This window comes from Haliotis cracherodii, unplaced genomic scaffold (assembly GCF_022045235.1).
Source record: "Haliotis cracherodii isolate W230 unplaced genomic scaffold, xgHalCrac1.p SCAF_18, whole genome shotgun sequence".
Taxonomy (NCBI): Eukaryota; Metazoa; Mollusca; class Gastropoda; order Lepetellida; family Haliotidae; genus Haliotis; species Haliotis cracherodii.
In genome coordinates this window covers 11653361-11680000 of record NW_027266273.1, presented here as the reverse complement: position 1 = coordinate 11680000, position 26640 = coordinate 11653361, and the positions used below count along the sequence as shown (strand labels likewise).

Genomic DNA, 26640 nt, shown 5'->3' with positions numbered 1-26640 from the left:
ATGGAATATACTCACTTCTCAAACCATAATAGCAGAATCTCTCGCAAAACTCTGTGCCCAGAATAAAGAATATACTGGGTGGATAGCGAGCCCTCCGAGTCAGAACATTCTGAAACAACAACATAATCCTGGTTGCAAGATACGCAGTATCCATCTTCCCACCAAATATTGTAATAAAATGGGTCTTACTTCGTTAAGTGCATCAAATCACGTGAACACCTTGATTAAAAACATGAAGAGATTTCGAAAAAATCTGTTGACGACCAGTGTACAAACTAGGTACACATGTTTTGTTAATCCAGCAATCGATGGAAATCTGCAAGGCAGTTCAGAAACCGGATGTTGTTTCGTTATGCAATTTTGATAGGACTATGCATAGACTTGTTAGTCCAGTAAAAATATAACTCCATAATACCAGCCTAGTTCGGCAAGGGTGGAAACTGGATTTTATAGTCAGTTAACATGGTTAACTCTCTTGCCTTGGGAAGATGGATATTGTCTTACTACATTAATTATCCCCTACTTTCATTATGTCAAAGACAGAATAATCAGTTTCAATTATTTGCCAAAACAAGTTCCATTGGGCGTAAAAGGCAAAATAGTGTTGAAAATGATATGAATGAACAGCAGGTGTTATCGAATGACTACAGCAGCATTTAGAAAATCACTAGATTGTTCTAAATATTCAGTGTTAAACTAAAACAAGTTAAATCAGAAAGTATCATAAAGGTTAAACGCAATGTTTGCGCACTAATCTCTATACCATATTTTTCAACTGACCTTGACACGACCCCAAGCCTTTCCGCTGGTCTTCTCAACATTGTTGCCATTTTTAAGGAGCTTCTGATCTGCAAAAAACATAAAATTAGATGTTCTTATTTTCATAACACAATTCCAGACACAACAGAGGAAACATAAGCCATAATTACTTATTATCTATTTTGATGACAGGACCAAGAAGGATGAACAAAAACAAACAACAACAACAACAGCAAACAAAGCCAAGATATAAACAAACAAATCCATGCATTCATTGCCATCAGTCTGTTTCGAATAATGATTTCATTATTGAATTAAAAGACAATCTTTTCTCTGATGATCCTGCCTAGATTATTTCTCATTTTCACGAAAAGGGGAAAAAGTATAAACATTGATAAATAGAGTATGTATAAATAAAAAAATGCATCATACACATTATCATTATTATATTAACACATAATACATATATTCTGTATAAAGAAAGCAAGAACACTGACCGTAACATTAAATTTTACAAGATCATAAAATTATTAAATATTAATGTTTCAACTGAGACCATGCATTACAAAATTATGGAAGCTATTTGAAAAAATATCAACAGTAGAAAAAATTAATTATGTATTTTTCTTACAAAAATAAAAAGATGATCTTTAAAGTCACATAGCTTAAGGTTTGTGAACACTTGAACAGTGAGTTTACACTGGGCCGAACAACAAGTGCATCTTGGATTGCAAACAGATTGTATAAACAAAAAACAACAACAGATAACAGGAGCCATGGAAACATGCATCAGTCAGCATGCAATGTGGGAAACAGCCAGTCAACAACATCATACATACAATAGACAACAAAACAACCCGATGTTGATGTTAAGACATGCAGCTATCGTAAGCTTTGATATGAATATGACACCACAAACTCACAAACACAACTGTTTCACATAACATGCTTTGGGTAGAAAGGGTACATATGTTGTTTGTTTGTTTGTTTGTTGTTGAACGCTGCACTCAGCAATATTCCAGTTATATGACACAGATCTGTAAATAATCAAGTCTGGACTAGACAATCCAATGATTGATGTCGTGAACATCGATCAACGCAATTGGTATACGATGACATGCATCAACTAAGTCAGCGAGCCACACCACCTGATCCCGTTGGTCGCCTCTTACAACAAGTATGGGTTGCTGAAGACCATTTCTAATGAATGTATGTTGCGTGCAATCATCCAAGTTAAATATCCCTGTGTTAATCAGAAGTAGGTGGAACTTTGACACAGAATTCCCATAGGGCTGTCAACAAGGAACATCGCATAGCTTATGGCAGGATGAATTAGATTCCCATCTTATTTCACTTTTACACAAATACATACACTAATTTTAATCTACTGATACTGTTAGCAACAATTATAGTGTCCAATCATTTTAAATCATTAAAGGACCAAATGACATCATGTTTAACGCTGAGTGAACAAAACCCTCGTTAATGAGGTATTACTGTCAGCTGTTTTCTCAATTATCTGGCGCTGCTGTTATTTGATATATAAATATATATATAGCAGCCATTAAGTGAAGCAAGAGTAGGAGAGAAGCACTCCGCCAAGTGGCATCAGGAGATGCTACGGAGAGAGCAGAAGCAGTATTTTCAAAACAGCAACAGCTAGGTAATATTTACAAAACAGAAATATCAAGTGTTAAAAAATCAGACTACAAAGATCAACAGAGATTCTCAAGCAGTGACCTTTGCAAAGTTGATGTTAACCTTTTTTTCTATAAATTTGAAAAATATTACAATCGCTGTGTCAGCTGGTGGCGATGAAATCAAATTTATTTATCAAGATTCTCAAGAATTGACAGAAAGTGTTTTTATCTGATTGAAAAAGTGTTTTACAAGAATCTGAAAAATCTGAAAATGAGCAAAGGAAACATGCTGTCATGCTTTATAATCAGCACATGAGAACCGAACTTATTTCCCCACCTTAGAACGGCTTTGCATAAATGACATACTCAGATCTACCATAGATTTTGTCTATGGATTGAAAATGCATGAAATTCTCCACATATTTGAACACCTTTGCACATGTATTTTTCGATAGGCATTTCTTTAAAATTTATGGATGGCAAAGTAGACACAATTTATGGATTAAAGCTTCTTTAATATAGTGCAATGACGATGTTTTGGTACGGATCCTAATACTGTTGTCAAGCAAGACTAAACAAGTGAACAGTAGTCATCGGTATGGCTGTTTCAGCCCACTCGCCCACTATAAACTCATTAGTTGTTTGTTGTTTAACGCCGCACTCAGCAATATTTCAGCTATATGACGGCGGTCTGTAAATAATCGAATCTGGACTAGACAATCCAGTGATTGACATCATGAGCATCGATCCACGCAATTGGGATATGATGACATGCATCAACCAAGTCAGCGAGCCTGACCACCCGATCACGTTAGTCGCCTCTTACAACAAGCATCAGGATCAGGGATAGAATAGGTCTTCAGCAACCCATGCTTAGGAATAGCTTCATCTCCTCAATCCGGTCATTCTACCTATGTCTACTTAATCCTGTTTCATTGGCTTCTAGTTTCATTGACTGACTTATCACGTGTTCTCTGTCCATCACATTGTTACAATATTATCCCTCTGTTGTAATTTAACCCACTCATGTTAATCTCTCTCATGCCAGTTGTTGTTACTATTAATCCTTTCCCTACCATCTATAATTATGTTTGTTTGTTTGTTGTTTAACACCAGACTCAGCAATATTCCAGCTATAGGACGGCGGTCTGTAAATAATCGAGTCTGGACACAATAATCCAGTGATTGACATCATGAGCATTTATCCACGCAATTCGGATACAATGACATGCATCAACCAAGTCAGCGAGCCTAACCACCCGATCCCGTTAGTCGCCTCTTATGACGAGCATAGTTGCCTTTTACAGCAAGCATGGGTTGTCAAAGACCTATTCTAACCCGGATGTTGTCACAGTCTTGCTTGACAATGGTATAAGGTAGGCCTGGGACGCGTAACTTGGGTACTCAGGTTGGGTGGGTACTGAGGAGGACCCGGGTACCCACAGGACTACCCGGACCCGTGGTTAGTCATGTGATATATTGTTTAATGACAAACAGTATCGAAAACTCTATGTTTAAACTACAAGTCACTAATGCTCTCTGTTCTTCCTGACTACTACGCCCATTCCTTCTGACTTTTATATGTTTGAATAAATATAAACTTCAGTCAACTTCTGTGTATACACCAGATTGTTTCATACATGTATCTAAACACATTTTACCAGAGCTACGGTCAAACATTTCCCAATCGGACAATTTGTACCTACCTCTTGAGACCTACAGCAGGTACCTAGGTAGGGTTGGGTAATACGGGGGTGGGTACTAGGGAGTGGGTACCAGGGGGTGGGTACTAGGGGGTGGGTACTAGGGGGTGGGTACTAGGGGGTGGGTACTAGGGAGTGGGTACTAGGGGTGGGTACTAGGGGGTGGGTACTAGGGGGTGGGTACTAGGGAGTGGGTACTAGGGAGTGGGTACTAGGGGGTGGGTACTAGGGAGTGGGTACTAGGGAGTGGGTACTAGGGGGTGGGTGGGTACTAGGGAGTGGGTACTAGGGAGTGGGTACTAGGGAGTGGGTACTAGGGGGTGGGTACTAGGGGGTGGGTACTAGGGAGTGGGTACTAGGGAGTGGGTACTAGGTACTAGGGGGTGGGTACTAGGGAGTGGGTACTAGGGAGTGGGTACTAGGTACTAGGGGGTGGGTACTAGGGGGTGGGTACTAGGGGGTGGGTACTAGGGGGTGGGTACTAGGTACTAGGGGGTGGGTACTAGGGGTGGGTACTAGGGGGTGGGTACTAGGGGGTGGGTACTAGGGGTGGGTACTAGGGGGTGGGTACTAGGGGGTGGGTACTAGGTACTAGGGGGTGGGTACTAGGGGTGGGTACTAGGGGGTGGGTACTAGGGGGTGGGTACTAGGGAGTGGGTACTAGGAAGTGGGTACTAGGGGGTGGGTACTAGGGAGTGGGTACTAGGGGGTGGGTACTAGGGAGTGGGTACTAGGGGTGGGTACTAGGGGTGGGTACTAGGGAGTGGGTACTAGGGGGTGGGTACCCAGCCCTAGTATAAGGTTCTATACCAAAATGCTGCTATTACTGTATATCAAAGAAGCTGTTATGCATAAATTGTGCCCACTTTCACATTTACCATCTCACAAAGATGCAGATACTACATGTACTAAGGTAGTGTTGTTTGTTTGAAGAATCCTCAGGTGTTTTTGTATGTGCAAACTTTTAAAAATTGTGAATATTTCACAACATTTTTTACCCATAAATGAAGCTTCTTTGGTACATATTCTTGAACATGTTGAATGTAAGCACTGTAATAACTTAAGCCATGAATACAACAGCAATTGACAACACCTCACTATACAGCACAAGACACCTCACTATACAACACCAGGACACCTGACGACACCACACCAGGACACCAGACTGGGTTACAGAGAGAGGGGAGAGAAGGATCTGTCATCTGCTACCCGCCTACCTTCCCCAGAAGCCAGAAGATCAAACAGAGTTTCGTCTTCTTGATCACTCTCAGTCATCATCCTCACGCTGTCAGAAACAAACACACCCATGTTGGCGCTTTACAAACCTGAGAACCACAGGTACAGGAGCTCACCTTTTCATTCAGTTATAAAACATTTGAAGTGTAAGGATGTGACAAGCTAATTATTTTGTAATAAAGACAATGAATTTTTCAAAATAAAAACCTTACTTCACTGTAAAGAATGATCTTATGAACATCCTCTGAAACTTTCAAAACAATATGTGCAATGCTTTCTGAACAGAAGACGGGAGCAAAGTTAAATATTTACTAAAATGAGCTGCTGTGGTGGCCATTTTTTATTTTTCAAGCTGAAAAGATTATTTCATTGTAGCTCAAGACATGTCGAACATTTAACATGAAAATGATATTGATATGTTAAGCAGGTTTGGAGACGAATGGACACACAAAGACATTTGACAAAACACCAATCATCATCATCATCATCATCATCATCATCATCATCAGTGTGAAATATATAGCTTGATAAAAAACTCTTGTTTCTTTTACTATGATATTTGAATCTAATGACTTCTAAATCAATTGTCTTTATCATTAGGGCTTTAACACCTGATAATGAAGACCCCTTGAATTTTATCCTTAATTTTGAACATTGATCATTACCATGATTACACAGTGTACTGCAAGTTTACGTCATTTAAAAAATGACATTCCACAATACATTAAGATATATATATATAAGTTTAGATGTAATAATTTCTGTTTAAATGTGGAACTTGGAAGACACAGTTACACTCCCCATAATGATTGACTTTAAGATTTCTGTTTGTCCAAAAACATAAAATATATTGAATACGAATACCATGTGATGTTTATATGTGAACAACATGCCACAAGAAGAAAGTATCTCTCGCCATATTACACTGATTATCCATCTCTAATTAAATTCACACAGCTAATTTAAACAGGTGATAATCTTGTGCTTCATAACATGGGTTTAGACTCTGCTAAAACCTACAATTTAGGAAACACCTGATACCTCTTTGTCAGGAAATGAAATTGTTATACTCGCTGAAAGGTTAATGCAACATATAATCATGTGTCATGTGTCATGCCTGAGAAATGTTTTATGAAGCTGATTGTTTATGCAAACATATTTCTCACATGTATTTGATATACACATGTATGTATTCAACGCCAGCATGCATGATTTATCATGCCATACTAATGTATGTTGTTTTAATACAAGAGGCCCATAGGGCCTGTATTGCTCACCTGGATATTTACACAATCATGACACAAATATACATTTGCATTGTACATGTATATAATACTGCAAATATTTCGTAATTTTGACTCTGTCAGCATTTAAAAGGGGTGGATCTCAAATCTGATAGCATGAACGTGTATTTCTCTAGATACAAATATAGCAAAAAGATCTGAACCGTTTCCATGGTGTAGTCCAGGATCTAAGTTTCCAGAGGCAAGGCTGGATCCAGGGCATAATAATATAAATTGGCATAAATGTATTATTCTCTTCATAACAAACAAATGTTTACAATGTATCTGTTTATTATTGGGTGGGGATAATATCGGTTTGCATGTTATAGTCAAGGTTCTAACTCCTTTGGGATTGCTGAACAGATGAAGAGAAGGGCCAGTCCGGGTAGTGTACATGCATTTCTCTCATTACTCAGCAATCGTACATATGGTTATACGGTGGGGATCTTAACTGTGTCAAACTCTTTTTGGCCCCGCCCCACAGGCCCTCCATTTGTACAATTGTAAATCCTCTGAGTGAGTTGGGGTTAACGCCGCTTTTAACAGTATTCCATTTATATCACTGCGTGTCAGCTTGATGTGGGAGGAAAGCCCGAAGTGATGCAGGTCTCAGACGTTTACCACTTCAGTGAAACCCACGATCACGTTGCTGACAAACCTAGAAACATAATCGGGGCAAACAGGGATTTGAACCCACAATCATAGGTTTCTGGCGTGCCTAAGGGACGCAACTCTGTACAGCGAATCGCGGCACCTTAGACAACTGGGCCACCTGTGCCCCCCTCACCACCCGAGAATACTTCCAACCAGATATGGTTGATGTCCATCTATTTGTTCCAGAGAAAAAGTCTTTTAAAGCAATATAGCCAAACTACCCCTATTTGGCCCCGCCCCATAGCCCCTTGAGGATGTCAGCCCCTCCATTTGTACAATTGTGAATTCCAATCACCTGAGAATACTTCTAACCAAATATGAGAGAGAGAGTCAGAGAGAGTTTATTCAGTATTGAAGGCCTCGTGGCCAAGAGTACAATTTCTTTCATATAACATGAGTACGACAGTGGCATGTGGATATATTACATAATTTCTAAATATGGTTGATATCTATCTCTTAGTTCCAGAGAAGAAGTCACTTAAAACAATATAGCCAAATTACCCCTATTTGGCCCTGCCCCTCAGCCCCTCTTTTTTTACAATTTTTAATCCCCAACACCTAGGGATGCTGCTTGTCAAATTTCTTTAATTTCCAAAAAGTGGTTCAGAAGAAGAAGTCTTTCGAAAAAATTTGGAAAAATTGTTGACGTATGGATGACTGACGAAACAGTATGGCATAAGCTCACCTTGGTCCTTTGGAACCGGTGAGCTAAAAATGCATAATATACTAAAAAAATGTATTATGGGCCTGTGGCCTGTTCAGAAAAACAAGAAAATTGTCTGTCTGAATACAAGATTACATTCTAGGCATTAGGGCTGCAACGAAAACACTATGAGGCGAATACGATTTGTATCACGAATATAGGGAAACGAATATGAATATTAATTCTCGAATACAATAACAAGTCTGCAGCTGATGTATTTTTGTTATATGCAGTGTAGTAATAACATACATTATTTGACATGGTTAATAATCAATATATTATACATTTATATACTGCTCTTATCCAGGTACTAGTATCTGCTCAAATGTGACAATGACCAGCGACCACAATACTGTCAAATTATATAGTATAAGAGTGTTGTCTTTTGAAGACATCTATGCATATGATATGTTCTTATGGATATTTTAATGTAAAGGTACATGCTTGCACATTCATAAATATTTGATTCTAGTGGCCACAAATAACGAATTCAATTCATGAAAAGATACGGTTTGATTCACCGAATGCGCGAGTGAATCGTAACAGCCCTACTAGGCATACAGCCATGAGAATTGGATAGTTGCTACCTAGAATGCTGATTACATGCATATTGGTATCAAGGAATCAATTCATGCTTGTAGGACTGTCATCCTTCATTAAGCAATACAGCAAGATTACCATGCTTCACTCAGAGCACCTGTTCACCACAGTCATTTATCATACACCATTTGTATACTCCCCAGGGAGTTGTAAATGATTCTTGAGTGGATCCATTGACTGGGGTAATAATTAAGTGTGTTTTAAGCAACCATATTCTGGATGGAAAACAGTGTCAGTGAAAACAGTATATTATTATTATTATTATTATTATTATTATTATCATTATTATTATTATGACAAATGTTGCCTGTAATTGTTGAACTGTCGTGGCTGAAATTCAGGGAAATGTGGTGTTATACCTTATACCATGTAAGGATGTGGGTTCGAGTCCCAGACTATGATGGTAGGTTTGTCAGCACATCCACATGGGTTTAACTGAAGTGGTTAATGCCCTTGATCATCATCATTCCGGAATGTTCGTTTGTTCAGTTTTCAAAATTAAAATTGAGAACTGTGTCAACATATCTATCAAGCGTAGTCTGACATGGAAGTCGCCAGGTTGAAACGAGTGAGGTAAACCTCGAGAAAACTGCTTTCTAATTGGCTGACGTTGACTTCTTGTTAGTCATTTCAGTGGTCGGTCAAAGTTCACGAAAGGTCGTTCTGAAGTGACCCGTAATGGGATGTTCTCAGATCTTTGTTAAGTGGCAGCGAGAACTGTGATCTGATTTTAACGAGATTGATCATGATGACATCACTACGGACTCAACACAGACCATAGTGGCACTGTATACTCCTGGGCCACCTGGGCCCCCGACATGGAAGCATTGATCAGTGATCCAGATCTGTATCACACTTTAAAAGCTTCAACAAAGTGCATACATCTTCATCTTACAACAAAAGCACCAAGATTCACTTCCTGAGGCACTTGCCGCCATATATGAGTTCAATAAACTACAGCTTTAACGAACTCAAAGGGACCACAAATTTTAGTTCATTATATCCGTAGTTCATCATAAGCATTTCAACCATCAGACCATCTTCCCGAGGCAAGAGAGTTAACTGACAATAAAAGTCCAGTTTCCACCCTTGCCGAACTTGGCTGGTATTATGGAGTTACATTTTGGCTGGGCCAACGAGTCTATGCATAGTACAATCAAAATCGTGCAATGAAATCAAAATCCGGTTTGTAAACTGTCGTACTGATTTCGGTCGATTGCAGGGTTTGTAAAGCATGTGCACCGCCAACTCCTTGTCAACAGATATTTTCCAAATCTTTTCATGATTTTAATCAAGGTGCTCACGTGATTTGATGCACTTCGCGATGTAAGACCTGTTTTATCACAATATAAATCTTCATTATCGATCAGATTGTCTTGACTGGGCGCCACGATTTTGTTTGAATCAAATACAAGTGATACGAGAGGTGGAATCTGATTAGTCCATAAGAGAGGTTTAGAAGGGACATAACTCTTAAAAACCACTGGTGGAGCTATGATCGAGCCCAGGAATTCCAGGCTAGTTCAACAAGGTTGGAAACTGGACTTTTAAGTCAGTTAACTCTCTTGCCTCGGGAAGATGCTGTCAGACATCTTAGATGAAGTCAATGATGGACTCTGTCTGCTTGATGATCGCACTCAAAGTGGATTGAGGGACACCGAATTCATCTGCAATTTCTTTCTTTGATTTCTATCCAGCATCAACAGCAGAGATGATTTGAAACTTAACATCAATGTTTAAAGCTTTCCACTTGCGAGGTGTGAGTGCCATCGTAAGTTTATCAATACTGATTTTCCTCACTCTAGTCATTGCATTTTATACACAGAATATATCCACTTCAAAGGTTATAGCCAAATCACTGTGTTACTATTGTTAATGGAGGGTGTAATTTGAGGACACGGTGTCAGCACTTCAGGGTAAGCTCAGCTCAGTGATTAACAGTTTGTTATACACTTATACAATATCAGTGACAGGGTACACACGGGACCACAAAAGTGTTTGCTGGATCTGTTATTTCGTCTTAAGCGTTTTTGTTATATCCATCAATTGTATATGATAAAATATACAGCAAAAGGCCCGGGACCAAACAAACAGTTCCTTCTATCTGTCATTTCGTAATATACATGTTCGTTTTAAGTGTGGTTTACTGTACAATATATCTACTTATCGAGTAGCAAACCGGACCGGTAAAGACTTTTTAAGCCAATACTCCATACCTCCAGATGATTCCAACCCTTAAGTACATAGAAAGATCGAGAATAAAAGTACACAAATATTGAAGAGAAAGTTTTTCGGAGGCGAAGCTCAATGCAGTTTTTGAGGAATTACGATTCATGTTCGGCAGGGTTGTGAGTTCCAAATGTTCCAAATGGAGAATCACCATGAAACAACCTGTAGCTCTGTGGAGCGACAAGGATATATCAAAATTGTTTAAAGGGAGAAAAACAGAGATACAATTACAGCTGCTAATCAGTAACAGGTCCATGTGTTCCTATTTGTCTTCATTACAGGTATGAGGTTCAGGTCTATGACTGCTACGTCCTCCATGCAAGTGACAAGTGCGCTATTACAACTCCATACAATGGCACACACATGGTTCAAGGCCAGGCTCTAACAATGCCACCAGAGATATAGGATCAATATCCTGCAGGATGTGATACAGTGAACAACTTACATGAATAGGACTATATCATGAACTGATGGAGCAGCACAAATAATGTCTTCAATGGGTTAGACATACTCTATGGGTTTACCTGTAGGGTAAATCTGCGGCGATCTGCTACACCTGCCGCCTGATACCTCATCTAAATGTCAAGCCCTTCTACACAAAAACCGAGCTATGTATACATGGATAGCCTACATATCGATCCATAAAAAAGTCTGCATTCGGCAAGGTAGTGATTTGTTAATGTGCCACCACTTACAGAAAACATGCTGGCCTCTAAGCGCTCGCTTCCAAATTAAAACAAGAGTTTGCCACTAACATGGCTATATTCCCCGCCCCTGTTGCAGAATTTATGACATAATTAAATCTAAACAAACCCTAACCTTTTTTAACCGAGGTGGAACTTGTCATAGAAATTGAAAAAAAAGAACAGTTTAGAACCTAAGTCCATCTTGTTGCCATGGAAACGTAAAAAATAAAAATTTCTACAATTTCTAAATAGCAAATGGCACACGTTCAACATGTACCTGACAAACCTGCAAAGTTTCATGAAAAAATATTGAACGGTTTATGAGTTATGTTCTGGAAACGAACCCTACCCTCACAGAACCTAAGTCCATCGTGTTGCCATGGTAACATAAAAAAATAAAAAAAATAAAAATTTCTAAATAGCAAAAGGCACCAGTTCAGCATGTACCTGACAAACCTGGAAAGTTTCATGAATTTTTTTTAACGGTTTCTGAGTTATGCTCTGGAAGCAAAACGTGATGGACGGACGGATGGAGCCCGTTTCTATATCCCCCGCCAACTTTGTTGGGCAGGGGATAATTAGAGGTATCTACTTTTCAGAGGGACTACATCATATTCATGTAAAGAGCCATTTGGCTCCTAGACAAAACAATGAACTTAGAGGGGTCTCTTATTCTAAGCTTCGGTTTGGTGGGGTCCATAATTCTTTTTTTAGAGGTGGGGGGCACGGGGTGAAGACAGATCCCCACAACATAAACAATATGTCAGCGATGTTTTGAAATCCAGGCTACACTCATAACTGGCAAATCCCGCTTGCCATGACCTTGCCTTGTACAGCACCACAGAAGTGGCTGTGATCAATTACATAACATTGGATGTTCACATTCAAAACACCACACCAACTCGTGAAACAATACTTGGAAGATTTACAGACACCGCATATTTATTTGGCATTTCCTGCTGTAGCGTAGTGTATTACATGAGTTGGTTTCCTTGACCAGATGAGTTCCCTTGACAAACAGGTAACATATGGCTTTGACAGATAGATATCTGGAGTTCTGGGCTAACAAATGTGGTCTATATATTTAATATGCGGTATTACAATATAAGTGAGTGAGTGAGTTTGGTTTAATGCTGCTTTTATCAGTATTCCAGTCATATCACGGCGTGTCAGCTTCATGTGGGAGGAAAGCCCAAAGTGATGCAGGTCTCAGACGTTTACAACTTCGGTGAAACCCACGAGCACGAGTATGGTTCTGACAAACCAAGAAATATAATTGGTGTGAACTGGGATTCGAACCCACAATCATAGGTTTCTGGCGTGCCCAAGGGACGCAACTCTGCACGGTGAATTTCTTCACCCTAGATAACTGGGCCACCTGTGCCCCTTGCTGTACACCGGAAGTCTTCTCAGTTTTCAAAATACTTTAAGAATTCAATACAAGGCATGTTAGCTCTTGCCTTAGACGACCATGCCCCCTAGTGTATTAATAGAATGCTATGATTAGTGTCATGCGATTTATTTTGTACGTTTCAGATACCCTCGACTCATGTATAATGAATGTTCCAGTATGTGTTACCATACCTGCACATTGCATGAATAAATTGGTCTTCCGCCTCGATCAGTGACATATGTGTAATTTTGTTTAGTGTGGGGACAATTCAAAACCAAGAAACAACAGCTTACAGGAAACATTGATATTGTTTTGGTGGTTTTTTTTAAAGTTGGGCAGAACGGAAAAGGACCACATGGCACATTTGAATATGGATCTATTTCAGCATGAAATTATACCAGCACTGGCCTGACTCCTCTACAATATGGTACCACTGTGAAAACTGAACGCACTGAACTACCTACACACATAGAGAACAAAACAGTCCTGCTATTTTCATCAACAATATGGACATCAACCAACTATGGATATTTATACATATCCCCTACAATGTTTTTACTCAGGGTTTTACCTTCACTTACAAAATTGGGGGTTATGGTGATAACAATAATAATAATAATTTTTTAGAGTCCTTGCAGGCTATTTATTATATGGTAGTCCTGTAAAGTAATGAAATGGTGTAGTGTATGTCATTTAGATAATTACTTCAGAGCCTGGAATGAATCAATGATCATGTGGACAGTGGTCATGATTGATGGGTGAAATATTTGACATTATGATCCTGATGCGCTGTAGGTACAATGCAGAATATTGTGCATCCCCAGGTGCAGTATATTCGTCTTCTGCGTACATTCTCTACAACTGTGCGTACTAGACACATATGGGGCGTCGCATCAAACCCTGTATACACTATTAAATCTTAGGAGCATGGTATACAATATGATGATGGTATATAGTAGGTAATATCAAACGACAAAACACATTTCTACAGTTTATACATAATATATGTAGAATCACCAGACAATGAAGGCCTCTTGTTTGTTTACAGTCTCTACCTTTCTGTGGTTGTTGTGGAGAAGTCGGCACTGGTTCTTCAAGTGATCCGTAGCCTACCTCCATTGTAATTTCCACCTGGACGATTTCACAGAAGTGTCTGCATATTACTGGTTCAATCCATACACAGCTGTCAAAGGAAGAAATATGGACTATGATTATATTCAGTATTGCAGATCTACATATAGTGTTGAACCACTGAAATCGGAAATACGGAACTGTCAGCGGTTTCGCACGTGTACAATATGTACATATTGTACAATATTGTGTACAATATCTACACACCATTTATACAGTATATACTATGTATATAGGTATAGGAACTCGTCAATGCAGCTCAAACACAGTCAATATTTACGATTCCTTCACTTGACAAATTTACTGATTAAAATAACAAACCATTCTATGACAGGTTACGATTCGACGATATAGTCGGCCCTGGACGGGTAATACACCCACCTTAGTATCAGATTACCCTGAAGCGACTACGTTACACAGCTGTGATTCAGGAACGGTCTTTATCCTGATGACTGATGTCGATACAAATTTACAACTCCGTGAAATGTACAGTGTACTCGACCACACACTAAAATTTAAAAAAACACGACTAATTTACAGGTTCATTTAGACATGAATACGTCCTAGTTATAATCAAAGGCTGCGAATGAGATCGATACATAATTATAATGGGTTATATATATGCTAGTGTGGAGTGTATCGAGGTGTACATATATCCCGACAGCTGGTGAGTGTAAACACAACCGGTCCACGCCCTCTAACGTCTTCTTCAAGCCGAATTTAGAGTTACTTCCCTTCCAGCGGAGCCAAACAAGTTGCGCACCCCATTGTCACATCGTACAAGAAGGTGTGGTTTGGTTATTGTTCGGAGAGAAACGGGAGGGACGCCTAAAACATGATGGAAAGACTCATAGACGGGCTCGTTATATTTGTGGTTATATTTTGAAAATATATTGGTGATGTGGCGTTAAGGAGATTGTCATTCATGTCAAGATGTGTATCTAGTACAACAACCTGTCGGGTGCTAATTTATAACAAAACAAGAGTTTCTTTTCTTTACTTTTCACAGACCACATGCTTTCATTGCAGTATAACTGCACTACCCTAGCAAGGTGGGGTGAAATAGGGTTAACGCGCGTTCAAGACAAGACACAAAAACGCACGCACGCACGCACGCACACACACACCCAAACATACCTTCCGCTTTCTTGCCAGACCTTCTAACTACTACACCATGGAGGGAAAGGTGTGTGTGGTGGGGGGGGGGGGGGGGGGGGGGGGGGGGGGGGGGTAGTCGGATAGCCTAGTGATTAAAGCTTTAGACCCGGGTTCGATTCCCGAATGTGTGAAGCCCATTTCTGGTGTCCCCCACCGTGATATTGCTGGAATATTGCTAAAAGCGGCGTAAAATCATACTCACTCACTCACTCATGGAGGGGCCCTACGCTTTCAAAGCGACATGAGTGAGAAAGTGAGTATGGTTTTATGCCAATATTCCAACAATACCACTGCGGGGAACACCAGAAATGGGCTTCATACATTGTACCCATGTGGGAAATCGAACCCGGGTCTTTGGCGCGACGAGCGAACGCTTTAACGACTAGGCTACCCAACCACCCCAAAAGCGATATAAATCAGACATTGCCAAAACTTAAGCCTAATTCGCTTTATGAATATAACTTTCGAAAAATCTTTAAACTTCAGTAAAAAAAGGTGAACAAATTAATATTTGTACAATTAAGTCTTTTTCAAACTTAAGTACTTTTATGAATCTTCCCCGGGGCATGTTTCTTCTTGTATCCTGGTTGAATTCATCGGTCAATCATTGGCAAAGTGTTCACAAGGGAATACAGACAATTTCCGTAGAGCAATATACACGACTTTACAAGCAGTTTGGCCGAGTCCAATTTTTCAAGTGTAGACTTTTTTGTCCTGCAGTTTATGATTATAAAACACAATATTTGTCCAGTGACACTTTAGATTACTTTGTTAATGATATTCTCCACTATTTATCTGATGTATTTTATTCTAATGCCACATATGGTCCCCTGCCTCACACGTTACTGTCATTGACTCCAGAAAACCATGCTCCATTTATAGACATGACTTTGGCGGCTAACTTGTCTTAAAATTACATGGTTTAATGACCCCTCGACTAAAATAGCAAATGGAGAATCATTTTGAAAGTTGTTTTTGTCTTTCAGAATTTAGTTACGTATGTCAAAATAAAAACAAAAAATACTCTTCAATGGCGGTCAATATAGGACGTAACCATTTCACCTTTTGTTGGAAAACAGTCTTTTACGTTCTGCAACACTATTCACTCACGCACGTAACACCAGTGTTATATATACTGTCATGAATTTAATACTTTTTAGTGATAAGTAAAAAAGGTGACAATACGTTTTGTGTGTAAGTTTTAGAGATTATTATGCGAGCATATGTGTCATACTGATTTTACAAAAGGGGAATCAGAATCCTTGTATTTCCCGAGCGAGGGTAAAACATGAATTCTTACACGAGAATCACATATCTAAGAATCAGATTTGTTTGTTGTTTAACACCTCAGTCAGCAATATTCCAGCTGTATGACGGCGGCTTGTAAATCATCCCGAGAATGATATTATGAACAACGATACACGCAATCGGGGCACGATGACACGCAATCAAAAAGGCACCCAACTCACCACGCTACTAGTATTTTAACACGGTTGGTTTGTTATTTTACGCCGCGCTCACCAATATTCCAGATATATGACGGCGGTCTGTAAGTAATCGAGTCTGGACCAGACAATCCAGTGATTGACAACATGAGCATCGATCTTGCAATTTGGATCGATGACATGCATCAACCAAATCAGCGAGCCTGACCACCCGATCCCGTTAGTCGCCTCTTACGACAAGCATAGTCGCCTTTTACGGCACGCATGGGTTGCTGAAGACCCATTCTATCCCGTATCTTAACCCAGAGCAGCCACGGGTCGACAGATAAAGGTCCGTGTCCTATACTTTGTTTTACTACATCGTGCATTGCAGATAAACATCTACAAAAATAATACCAGAAAACACATTTTTGAAATGTAATAATAAACTCAAGTGCGGAATGGACTGCTAAACGACGCGTCAGTGCAAAAAGCGCACTTACTGTCTAGGCATTATGTATAGGGCCAATAACCACTGGTCGTGCGTCACTGATCAACGAGTAACTATTAATCCCATTGAATGTATTGACGGGTACAAATCCAATATAAAGCACTGCTTGTGTATGCATGTGAAGTAGAATCTCGGTCGGACTCTTAACCGAGTATAATACCAGCTATGACACGTGCGTCAGATATAAATCGGGTGTACAGTCTAAAGGATATCTATGGTGTCCTGATGTGGTATAATAATATGTAAGGGTTTGAAAACGAGGTCACGCTTTTATATGACCACGTGATGTGCGCGTATGGAAATAGTGAAAGGTTACATGAGTTGACAACGACTTCAACAACACTCTACGACGTTGACCTAACAAGACATCCCCGACGATCTGATCTAAGCATCATGAAGACCGTTGTTGTCGTGTTGGTGTGCTTGTCAGTGGCACGTTGTGCGTTTTCGGGTAAGTCTTTTTTGTATTTTTTGTATTATTTTCTCGTGCGAAGAAATAGAAAAATACAGATAAATATAACTCGTACGTCATTCAGTCAGATAATTCAATTCGTATAGCTCTCATTCCTATCTATTAATTGGTCATGACAACTAAACGTCTGTTCAGGCAAATGAGTACATACACATAGATCAAGTTTCTGTATTTTAATTGGTTGGGACAGTTGAAACGATATTCAGTCAGATCAACAAAACATGTTGCCATCATATCAGTCAATGACTATGTTAAGGTATCAGTTTACGTTTATTATCATTTATCATAAAACATAACTCACTCGCCATACAGTGAGTTAGTGTGATGTAACGCCGCTTTTAACAATATAACGTCGGACGTCACATATTCCTGTAATCACGGCGGGGGATACCAGAAATGGGCTTCACACAGTGTACCCCATTCGTCACCACTCGCCCCTTTCCGTAACCTGCAAGAAACGCTATTCGGCTTGTCCCGGAATAACACGAGTTGGTCACGAATGAGTGTACCCATGTGGGGAATTCAGCCCGGGCCTTCGGCGTGAAGAGCGAACGCTTATACAACTAGGGTACACCACCACCCCTCTCACCATAAAGTAGATATGGTATTATATATTATTTCGAACTATCACAGGCTTGCTATTACAGAATGATATAATTAATCAAGTCTTATGCAACAGTACCTATAAAATAACTTGTATTTCGGATGAAACGATACAACAAAGTCACGATAAAATAGGGTCCCTGGGTGCTGCTGTACAAAGCGAGCTTAGTGCTAAGATGATCGTAACTCCCATACCTTGACATAGACTTACGGCAGTCTTAGCGCTAAGGTTGTTTTGTACAACGGCACCCTTGTCATGATATTTTCAGAATTGAGCGGTGTATGAGAAACCAACATTTAGTAGCATGTCGATATTTTGATAATAACCAACTACATTATTTAAGCACAATATGACCTCTACACAATATATACAAGAACTGAAACATTATCTATCTACATGTCCAATTAAACTTGTATATTTATTTCCATGACTCAAAAGTATTATTAAGACAAAAAAAATCCTGGCAAACGCGAGTCACCTGAACTGTCCTACGGCGGTCTAATTCAAAGATATACAAGCACTTAATTGAATACACGGTTTAAATATTGTTTAAAGATAATTTCATTATATTTTATTTAATTTCTTAATCCACTAGTTTTCATTTTGTTTCAGCTCCAGGATGTCCTCCAGATAAACCATATACCCCCTGTTTCACTCCTCCGTGTAGTGTGACGACCTGTCCTTCCCACCCCACAGCCAGATGTGTGTAAGTTTGTTTGTTTGTTTGTTTGTTTGTTTGTTGTTTAACGCCGCACGCAGCAATATTCCTATATGACGGCGGTCTGTAAATAGGCGACTTTGGACCAGACAATCCAGTGACTGACATTATGAACATCGATCCAGGCAATTGGGATACGATGACATGTATCAACCAAGTCAGCAAGCCTGACCACCCGATCCTCTTACGAACCTATGGTTGTGGGTTCGAATCCCGGTTCGCCCTGATTGTGTTTCTAGGTTTGTCAGCACCATACCCCTAGCTCGTGGGTTTCACCGAAGTGGTAAACGTCTGAGACCTGCATCACTTCGGGTTTTCCTCTCACATTAAGCTGACACGCCGTGATATAACTGGAATACTGTTAAAAGCTGCATTAAACCCAACTCACTCACTCCTCTTACGACGAGCATAGGTGCCTTTTACAGCAAGCATGGGTTGCTGAAGACCTGTTCTACCACGGAACTTAACGGGTCGTGTAAGTGTTATATATGGTGGATATATCCTGGCTGGTCAAAATCCCCGTGTAGTGTGACGAGGTGTCCGGCCCACGGGTCCGACATTTAGCTGACACGACGTTATCACACGCATATAAATACTGTTGGAAGCGGTGTTAGCAACTCACTCACAAACATAACGCCAGCAGTTTCGTCTGTTCTTGTATTTCAGAGACGACTACTGTGGGGGATGCTTCGCCCGATACTTCTTCGAAGGAGAGCAAATCAACTGCTACCGCAAGTAGTCAGTTACAGGTAACCTAACCTTAAAGAGGGACCACACTCCGTGACAGTTTCCAGTTAACTCCCTTGACCCGGAAAGACTCTAAAGGTGACGCTAACACTCACACTAATTTCTGATGCTAGTCCCATGAAACATGGTAGGGGTCTTTCCTTTATGAACTCGGGTGTTTATTCCCATAATGATTTAAAATCTGAAGCAGCCCTTGGCATATAATTCTGTGCACTAATATGTTTCTAAATATCTGTTTCAGATGAAACACATGGATGGACAGACATCAGAATTCTAAATGTGAAAGACACCACTGTCCCGTCTCAATTCAGTCGTGTTTTATGAAGGTTTCATGTAATAGTAAACATTTGTAATCAGTGTGAAATAATATGGCAGACAGGACACTAGTGACCATTGCGGTGACTTCTGTTGACGTCACAGAACCAGACGACCATGGAGGAACAGCAACAATGGCGTCCTGTATTCTGAGCAGAAACCCGCAGACCCCGACAAACACTTGTATGGAGCTCCTTGTTTGCACGTGACAGTTTCGTTACCCTCCCGGTATCACTGCTGCCACCAGTGTGCAAGCGGCCATTGCAAGAATCATGAAAATGTACCCTCTAACCCCCAATGTAGTGACTTTACATTTGCGTGTATGACTTTGTGAGTGTCATTCTGGTGAATCGTACTCTTTCCCAGAAGAATTTACGTGTCTTTGTCTGTCAGATTGGTTCGAGGGACAGCGCAGTTGTCTGAGGTGCCACTATTCGCTGTGTAGAGTTGTGTAGGGTTGTGGCCTTTTAAGGCGTGGTTTCGAACTTATAAGTTTGTCAGCGCCATACTCGAAGCAAACGTCAACGATCTGCATCACTTCGTGAATTCCTCCCACATCAAACTGACACGCCGGGATATACTGAAATACTGTTCAAAGCGGCGTTAAACCAGACTCACTCACTCAGGATAGCTGCAACCTGTAGTATATGTTATCAACTTTATGACTAAATAATGTTTAAACTTCCGTTTCAATAAATGAAATTTCCGGTCACGTGATTGCTGTTGTAATTTCGGCCTAGACATGTTTTCGAAACATGACATCAATCTTGGCATATGTATAAGACCCAACATTTCAGATTCAAAAGCCGGGGACTAACTGGATCGGGTGGTCAGACTCGCTGACTTGGTTGATGCATGTCATCGTTTCCCAATTGCGTGGATCGATGCTCATGATGTCAATCACTGGATTGTCTTGCCTAGACGAGTGTTTACAGATCGTCGTCGTATAAGTGAAATATTGATGAGTGCATGCGACGTTAAACAACAAACAAACACACGAGACTCGGTTAACAAAACAAAGTGTACCGTTTTTTTTTTTTATATGATTGATAATTGAAAGAAGTGTTGGTTAAATTTGATTATGTCCATTTAACCATCTCTCATTCCTGCAACAGTTTGTAAAAAGTAAACTGTAGCGTTGTAAGTTTCATTTTCCCGAGGCAAGAGAGTTAACTGACTTTAAAAGTGGAAACTGGACTTTTATAGTCAGTTAACTCATTTGCCTCGGAAGATGGGTAATTCTATGTAAAGCATTAAGTCTATGAAATCTTATATTACACAATACCCTTCTCGACTCTAAAAATAAAAAAAATAATTTTCCCTATGCTGATTTCATCATCTTCCCAAGGCAAGAGAGTTAACTGACTATAAAAGTCTAGTGGAAACTGGGCTTTTAAAGTAGTTAACTCTCTTGCCTCGGGAAGATGGATTTCATGGAATAGAGCTAGCTAGAGCTGGCTAGACTTGCTTTTGTATAAGTTTCTAGATTGATTTTTTTCCCATAAAATAAATATATTCCACAGTTAAGGTGCAGGACCACCACGCTACCATACCATGTTTGAAATGTAAATTTGTGATGGACAAAAAGCAAATTTATTTATTTTCAAAGATAAGATGTCTAAGATACCCATCAGAAGTTGTGTGTATTATCCCAAATTTGTCAGTAGTTTATGTCTCGGATAATATGTATACTTTGGTAGCCATCACTGCCAATCACAGTTGAATAAAAGTATCTGGATGGAAAAGAAAACAACAGATTGCCATATTATTTAAAAAATCTGTTGTCACGTGATCCACGTCTGATTTAAAGGTGAACGCTCGAGGCATATTGACACGTTATTTATAATGCAACTTGCAAAAATGTCTCGACATCATCCGATGCGTGTACAGCAGGTGAATATATATCATTGTGAACAGCTTAAATGAAGCCGATGATGAGAGTCAGCGTTCTCGTCATAGTGATTGTAGTTTCTGTTGCTGCAGGTACGTGAACCCTCCATGTATACTCTAAACTTAGCTGTTGACAAGAAAACACATATATGTGTACATACACTATTCATATGGTTCATGACAAACAGGTTAATAAAAACACGAACTATTGTTCATGCTTGCTGTTTTGTCAGATTGTCTAGCCAATTTCACTTCTTTTCCCATATACATACATACATACATACATACATACATACATACATACATACATACATACATACATACATATAACGATATTTTTTAAATAACGAATTTCATTAAAAAAATCTTATATAATGTAGAAAGTTTCATTGGCGCACCCGCTTCGATGTCATAAATACAAACCCGCCTATAACTAATACAACGTCTGGTAAACTGGGAATTTGACTCCATAAATCCCGAGACAGAAAAGTTCCGAAACTAGCAGCCCTAGACCAACTTCTATTACACAAAGCGACCTTAGCGTTACGACGAATCTATATCACTGTTAAAGTATGGGAGTTACGATCGTCATAGCTGAGATAGTTATGTGCCAGAGTATCCTGAACAAAATCCATATGCTTCATGAACAGAAAATTGATTGTCCTTGGATTACATATGTTGTTGCCGATCCCCGAAGTTGCGGGGTGGAGTTGGTCTGCAGCAACCCATGCTTGTCGTAAAAGGCGACTATGCTTGTCGTAAGAGGCGACTAACTGGATCGGGGGGTCAGACTTGCTGACTTGGTTGATGCATGTCATGGTATCCCCATGATCGATAATCATGATGCTATTCACTTGAGGGGCGGTCGGGTAGCCTAGTTGTTAAAGCGTTCGCCCGTCACGCCGAAGACCCGGGTTCGATTCCCGACATGGGTACAATGTGTGAAGCCATTTCTGGTGTCCCACGCCGTGATATTGCTGGAATATTGCTAAAAGCGGCGTAAAACCATACTCTCTCTCACACACACTATTCACTGGATTGTCTGGTCCGATTGTCTGGTTCTATTATTTACAGAACGTATTGTAACTATAACAGTATGAAATCCAATACAACATTCAAAGGGATGATGGTCATTAGATCCTGTTTCTCGCGGACGCCTGGTGTCGTCACTGAATTTGAATGGTCTATTCGTATATCTTCACCGTTATTTTGCCTTTTATGCCCGATAATCGGCGGATTATCGAGAAATAATTAATCATTGCGTGGCGTTTCTTTAGATTTGAAAGCAATGTAGGCAATAACAGAAGACAGCTTATCTGGACATTTTCTGTTGCAGGTATACCCCTGTTCCCTGCTTGTCCTGATGGGGAGGTCGTCTTGTGTGTGATCAGTCCGTGTAGCTTGGAGGTCTGCCCGTGTTACCCCGCTGCCAGGTGCATGTAGGTATAGACATAGTGCTGCCATGGGTTTTTGTTCACTTGATGTATGGGTAGTGGGCCCCAGAGAGAGAAAGTTTTTTTTCGTGTCACATGTTTTTTTTTACAATTATTTTACAGAAGTTGGCACTCATTGATTAAATAAGAAACATCAACCTATGAGACACGTCCTTTAAAAAGCATATAAAAGCATCAATAATAAAAACAATGGCATATATACACTGCCAGTTGTCTACACATCCAAACAACTTACAAAACAAACAGATCCGTGAACATCCGGGATAACATAGGTCTTCAGTAGGGCTAAGACGAGTCCAAATTTACTACCCTGGTACCCACCAACCTAATACCCGAACCTACCCTGGTACCAACTGTAGGTCTCAGGAGATGTCTCAAAATGTCCGTTTGGGAACATTATTAGCATAGCCCTTACAAAACGTATTTCGATACATGTATTAAACAATCTGGTCATTCTCACACTGAAGTTGAATTAAGTTATTTCTTTATTCAACCATATGGAAAATCAGAAGGGATGGGTGCACAGTCAGAGTGAGTGAGTGAGTTGGGTTTAACGCCGCTTTTAACAGTGTTCCAGTTATATCACGGCGTGTCAGCTTCATGTGGGAGGAAAGCCCGAAGTGATGCAGGTCTCAGACGTTTACCAGTTCGGTGAAACCCACGAGCAAGGGTATGGTGCTGACAAACCTAGAAACATAATCGGGGCGAACCAGGATTCGAACCCACAATCATAGGTTTCTGGCGTGCCCAAGGGACGCACCTCTGCACAGCGAATCGCGGCGCCCTAGACGACTGGGCCACCCGTGACCCTGCCCCCCCCCCCCCTTTCACAGAAAGAAATGCGAACATTAGTGACTTGTAGCATAAGCATAGAGTTCTAGATAATTTTTGTCATTAAACAATATATCACTTGACTAACCACAGGTCCGGGTAATCCTGAGGGTACCCGTGTCCTACTTAGTACCCACCCGACACGGGTACACGAATTACCTGTCCCAGCCCTAGTCTTCAGCAACCCATGCTTGCCGTAAAATGCGACTATGCTTGTCGTAAGTGGCGACTAACGGGATCGGGTGGTCAGGCTCGCTGACTTGGTTGATGCATGTCATCGTATCCCAATTGCGTGGATCGATGCTCATGATATCAATCACTGGATTGTCTGGTCCATACTCGATTATTTACAGACCGCCGTCATATAGCTGGATTATTACTGATTTCGGCATAAAACAACAAACCAACTACAACACAAACATCTATACACATAACATAGACCATAGATTCACTACATACACACAGGCACAACATAAACCATGCATGCATTACCTATACATACACAAAGTAGTATTGACCATACATTCATTACACACGAAAACACACAGCAGAGACCAAACATTAAATGAGATAGCCTAAATAGCCTAAACACCACCTAAACAAAACATACCCATAATCCAAACATGTTTAGAATTTAAACACCTTTAAACATGTTAAGTGAGTGAGTTGGGTTTAACGCCGCTTTTAACAGTATTCCAGTTATATCGCGGCGTGTCAGCTTAATGTGGGAGAAAATAAACATGTTAAGAATGTTAACACCCTTTAACACGTCTAAAGACAAAATGGATGTGATGTATTAATATATATTGAAAATAGATGTGCAAATCAACACTTGCATAACACATATACCGCCCCATCTTCCCGAGGCAAGAGAGTCAACTGACTTCAAAAGTCCAGCGGAAACTGGATTTTATAGTCAGTCAACTCTCTTGCCTCGGGAAGATGGCACCGCCAGGACTTACACCGAACTTGGTACAATATTAACATAAACATATACAAAAAAGTGTGTGTGTGTGTGTGTGTGTGTGTGTGTGTGTGTGTGTGTGTTTGTACTAGTCCGGACTGATGCCGATTTATAGTGCTAGCCCACTGAGATACCATGCCGCAGTTTAACATGAATACCCCACTCAGACACAGTATACTGACTCCGAGCCGACCAGTCCTTGTTTTAGCCCCTTAATGCCGAGCGCCAGACAGGGTAACAACAAGTACCATCTTTTAACGTCTTTTGGTATGACGCGGCCGGGGATCGAACGACGGACCCTCCGCTCTTCGGGCGGACGCTCTACCACTTGGTGACTGAGGCGGTCGATAGCAATATGATTAACAATCGTTCACCATGACGACCTGTTTATTTGTTTGTTGTTTGACACATGGTGCGTAGTCAGCAATATTCCATTTATATGACGGCGGTCTGTAAATAATCGAATTTGAACCAGACAACCAGAGATTGATATCATGTCTACCTTTCACTGCCGGCATGTGACGATACCCAATCACCCAAATCACCGAACCACAAGATCCAATTTCGCCCCTCTCGCCAAGAAATGCGCAGATGTGTAATAAACATGGGGTGTCGACGTCAGATTTGTTTGTTTACACGAGATGATACTGAAAATCGTGTTCCTGTGGTAATATGATGGGTGCTACACTGAGCATCCCTTACTTCCAGAGACAGCGACTGTGGAGGATGCAAGGCTGTGTGGTATGTAGGCGACGCTCGAGTTAATTGTACTCAACCCCTAATTCGACTTGCAAACAGGCGACTCGTCACTACGATCAAAGGTAAATATGTTAAACTTATACACAAGTGAGTGAGTGAGTGAGTTGGGTTTAACGCCGCTTTTAACAGTATTCCAGTTATATCACGGCGTGTCAGCTTGATGTGGGAGGAAAGCCCGAAGTGATGCAGGTCTCAGACGTTTACCACTTCAGTGAAACCCACGAGCACGGGTATGGTGCTGACAAACCTAGAAACATAATTGGGGCGAACCGGGATTCGAACCCACAATCATAGGTTTCTGGCGTGCCCAAGGGACGCAACTCTGCTCAACGAATCGCGGCGCCTTAGACTACTGGGGCACCCGTGCCCCCTATACACAAGTACAGTCATCGAATTCGTGTATGGCGCAGGTCGACTCAGTGACCACAGACACCGCCTCTGGCTCAGTTCCAGTTGCTGGTACTTCAGTCACTGTGGACACACTGTTGTTGCTGTCCAAGGGCTAAGAATCGCCGTTTACTGTTTATTCCTGATTTTATGATATCAATAATTCATTTATCATATCACAATATGAATTATTGATATCACAAATTCGAATTAATGATATCATAAATAATTATTGATGTTATGAAATAATTATTGATATCACAATTTCGAATTTTAGATATCATAAAATATATTTGTGATATCTAAAAGTGTATTTTGTGATAGGGGAAAATATATTTTATGATATCACTAAATCGAAATTGTGATATCAATAATTAATTTCTGGATAT

At 40.3% G+C, this 26640-nt stretch overlaps 1 protein-coding gene and 1 long non-coding RNA gene across 2 annotated transcripts in view; one reads left to right on the top strand and one right to left on the bottom strand.

The window, feature by feature from the left end:
• LOC139465771 (solute carrier family 15 member 1-like) overlaps nucleotides 1–14706 on the bottom strand; it is a 53004-nt gene extending 38298 nt beyond the window's left edge. Inside the window, exons 1-4 of the mRNA XM_071247662.1 lie at nucleotides 14399–14706; nucleotides 13942–14069; nucleotides 781–848; nucleotides 16–109 (exon numbers count right to left, since the gene is read on the bottom strand). Coding sequence (XP_071103763.1) covers nucleotides 16–109; nucleotides 781–848; nucleotides 13942–14005 — 226 coding nt within the window. The 5' untranslated portion in view covers nucleotides 14006–14069; nucleotides 14399–14706. The remainder of the gene's footprint in view (nucleotides 1–15; nucleotides 110–780; nucleotides 849–13941; nucleotides 14070–14398) is intronic.
• Nucleotides 14707–17337: 2631 nt separating this feature from the next.
• Nucleotides 17338–20685, top strand: LOC139465268 (uncharacterized). The gene is made up of 4 exons (XR_011653165.1): nucleotides 17338–17561; nucleotides 18799–18892; nucleotides 19571–19653; nucleotides 19893–20685. It is a non-coding gene; the product is annotated as an uncharacterized lncRNA (long non-coding RNA).
• The last annotated feature ends 5955 nt before the right edge of the window (nucleotides 20686–26640 follow it).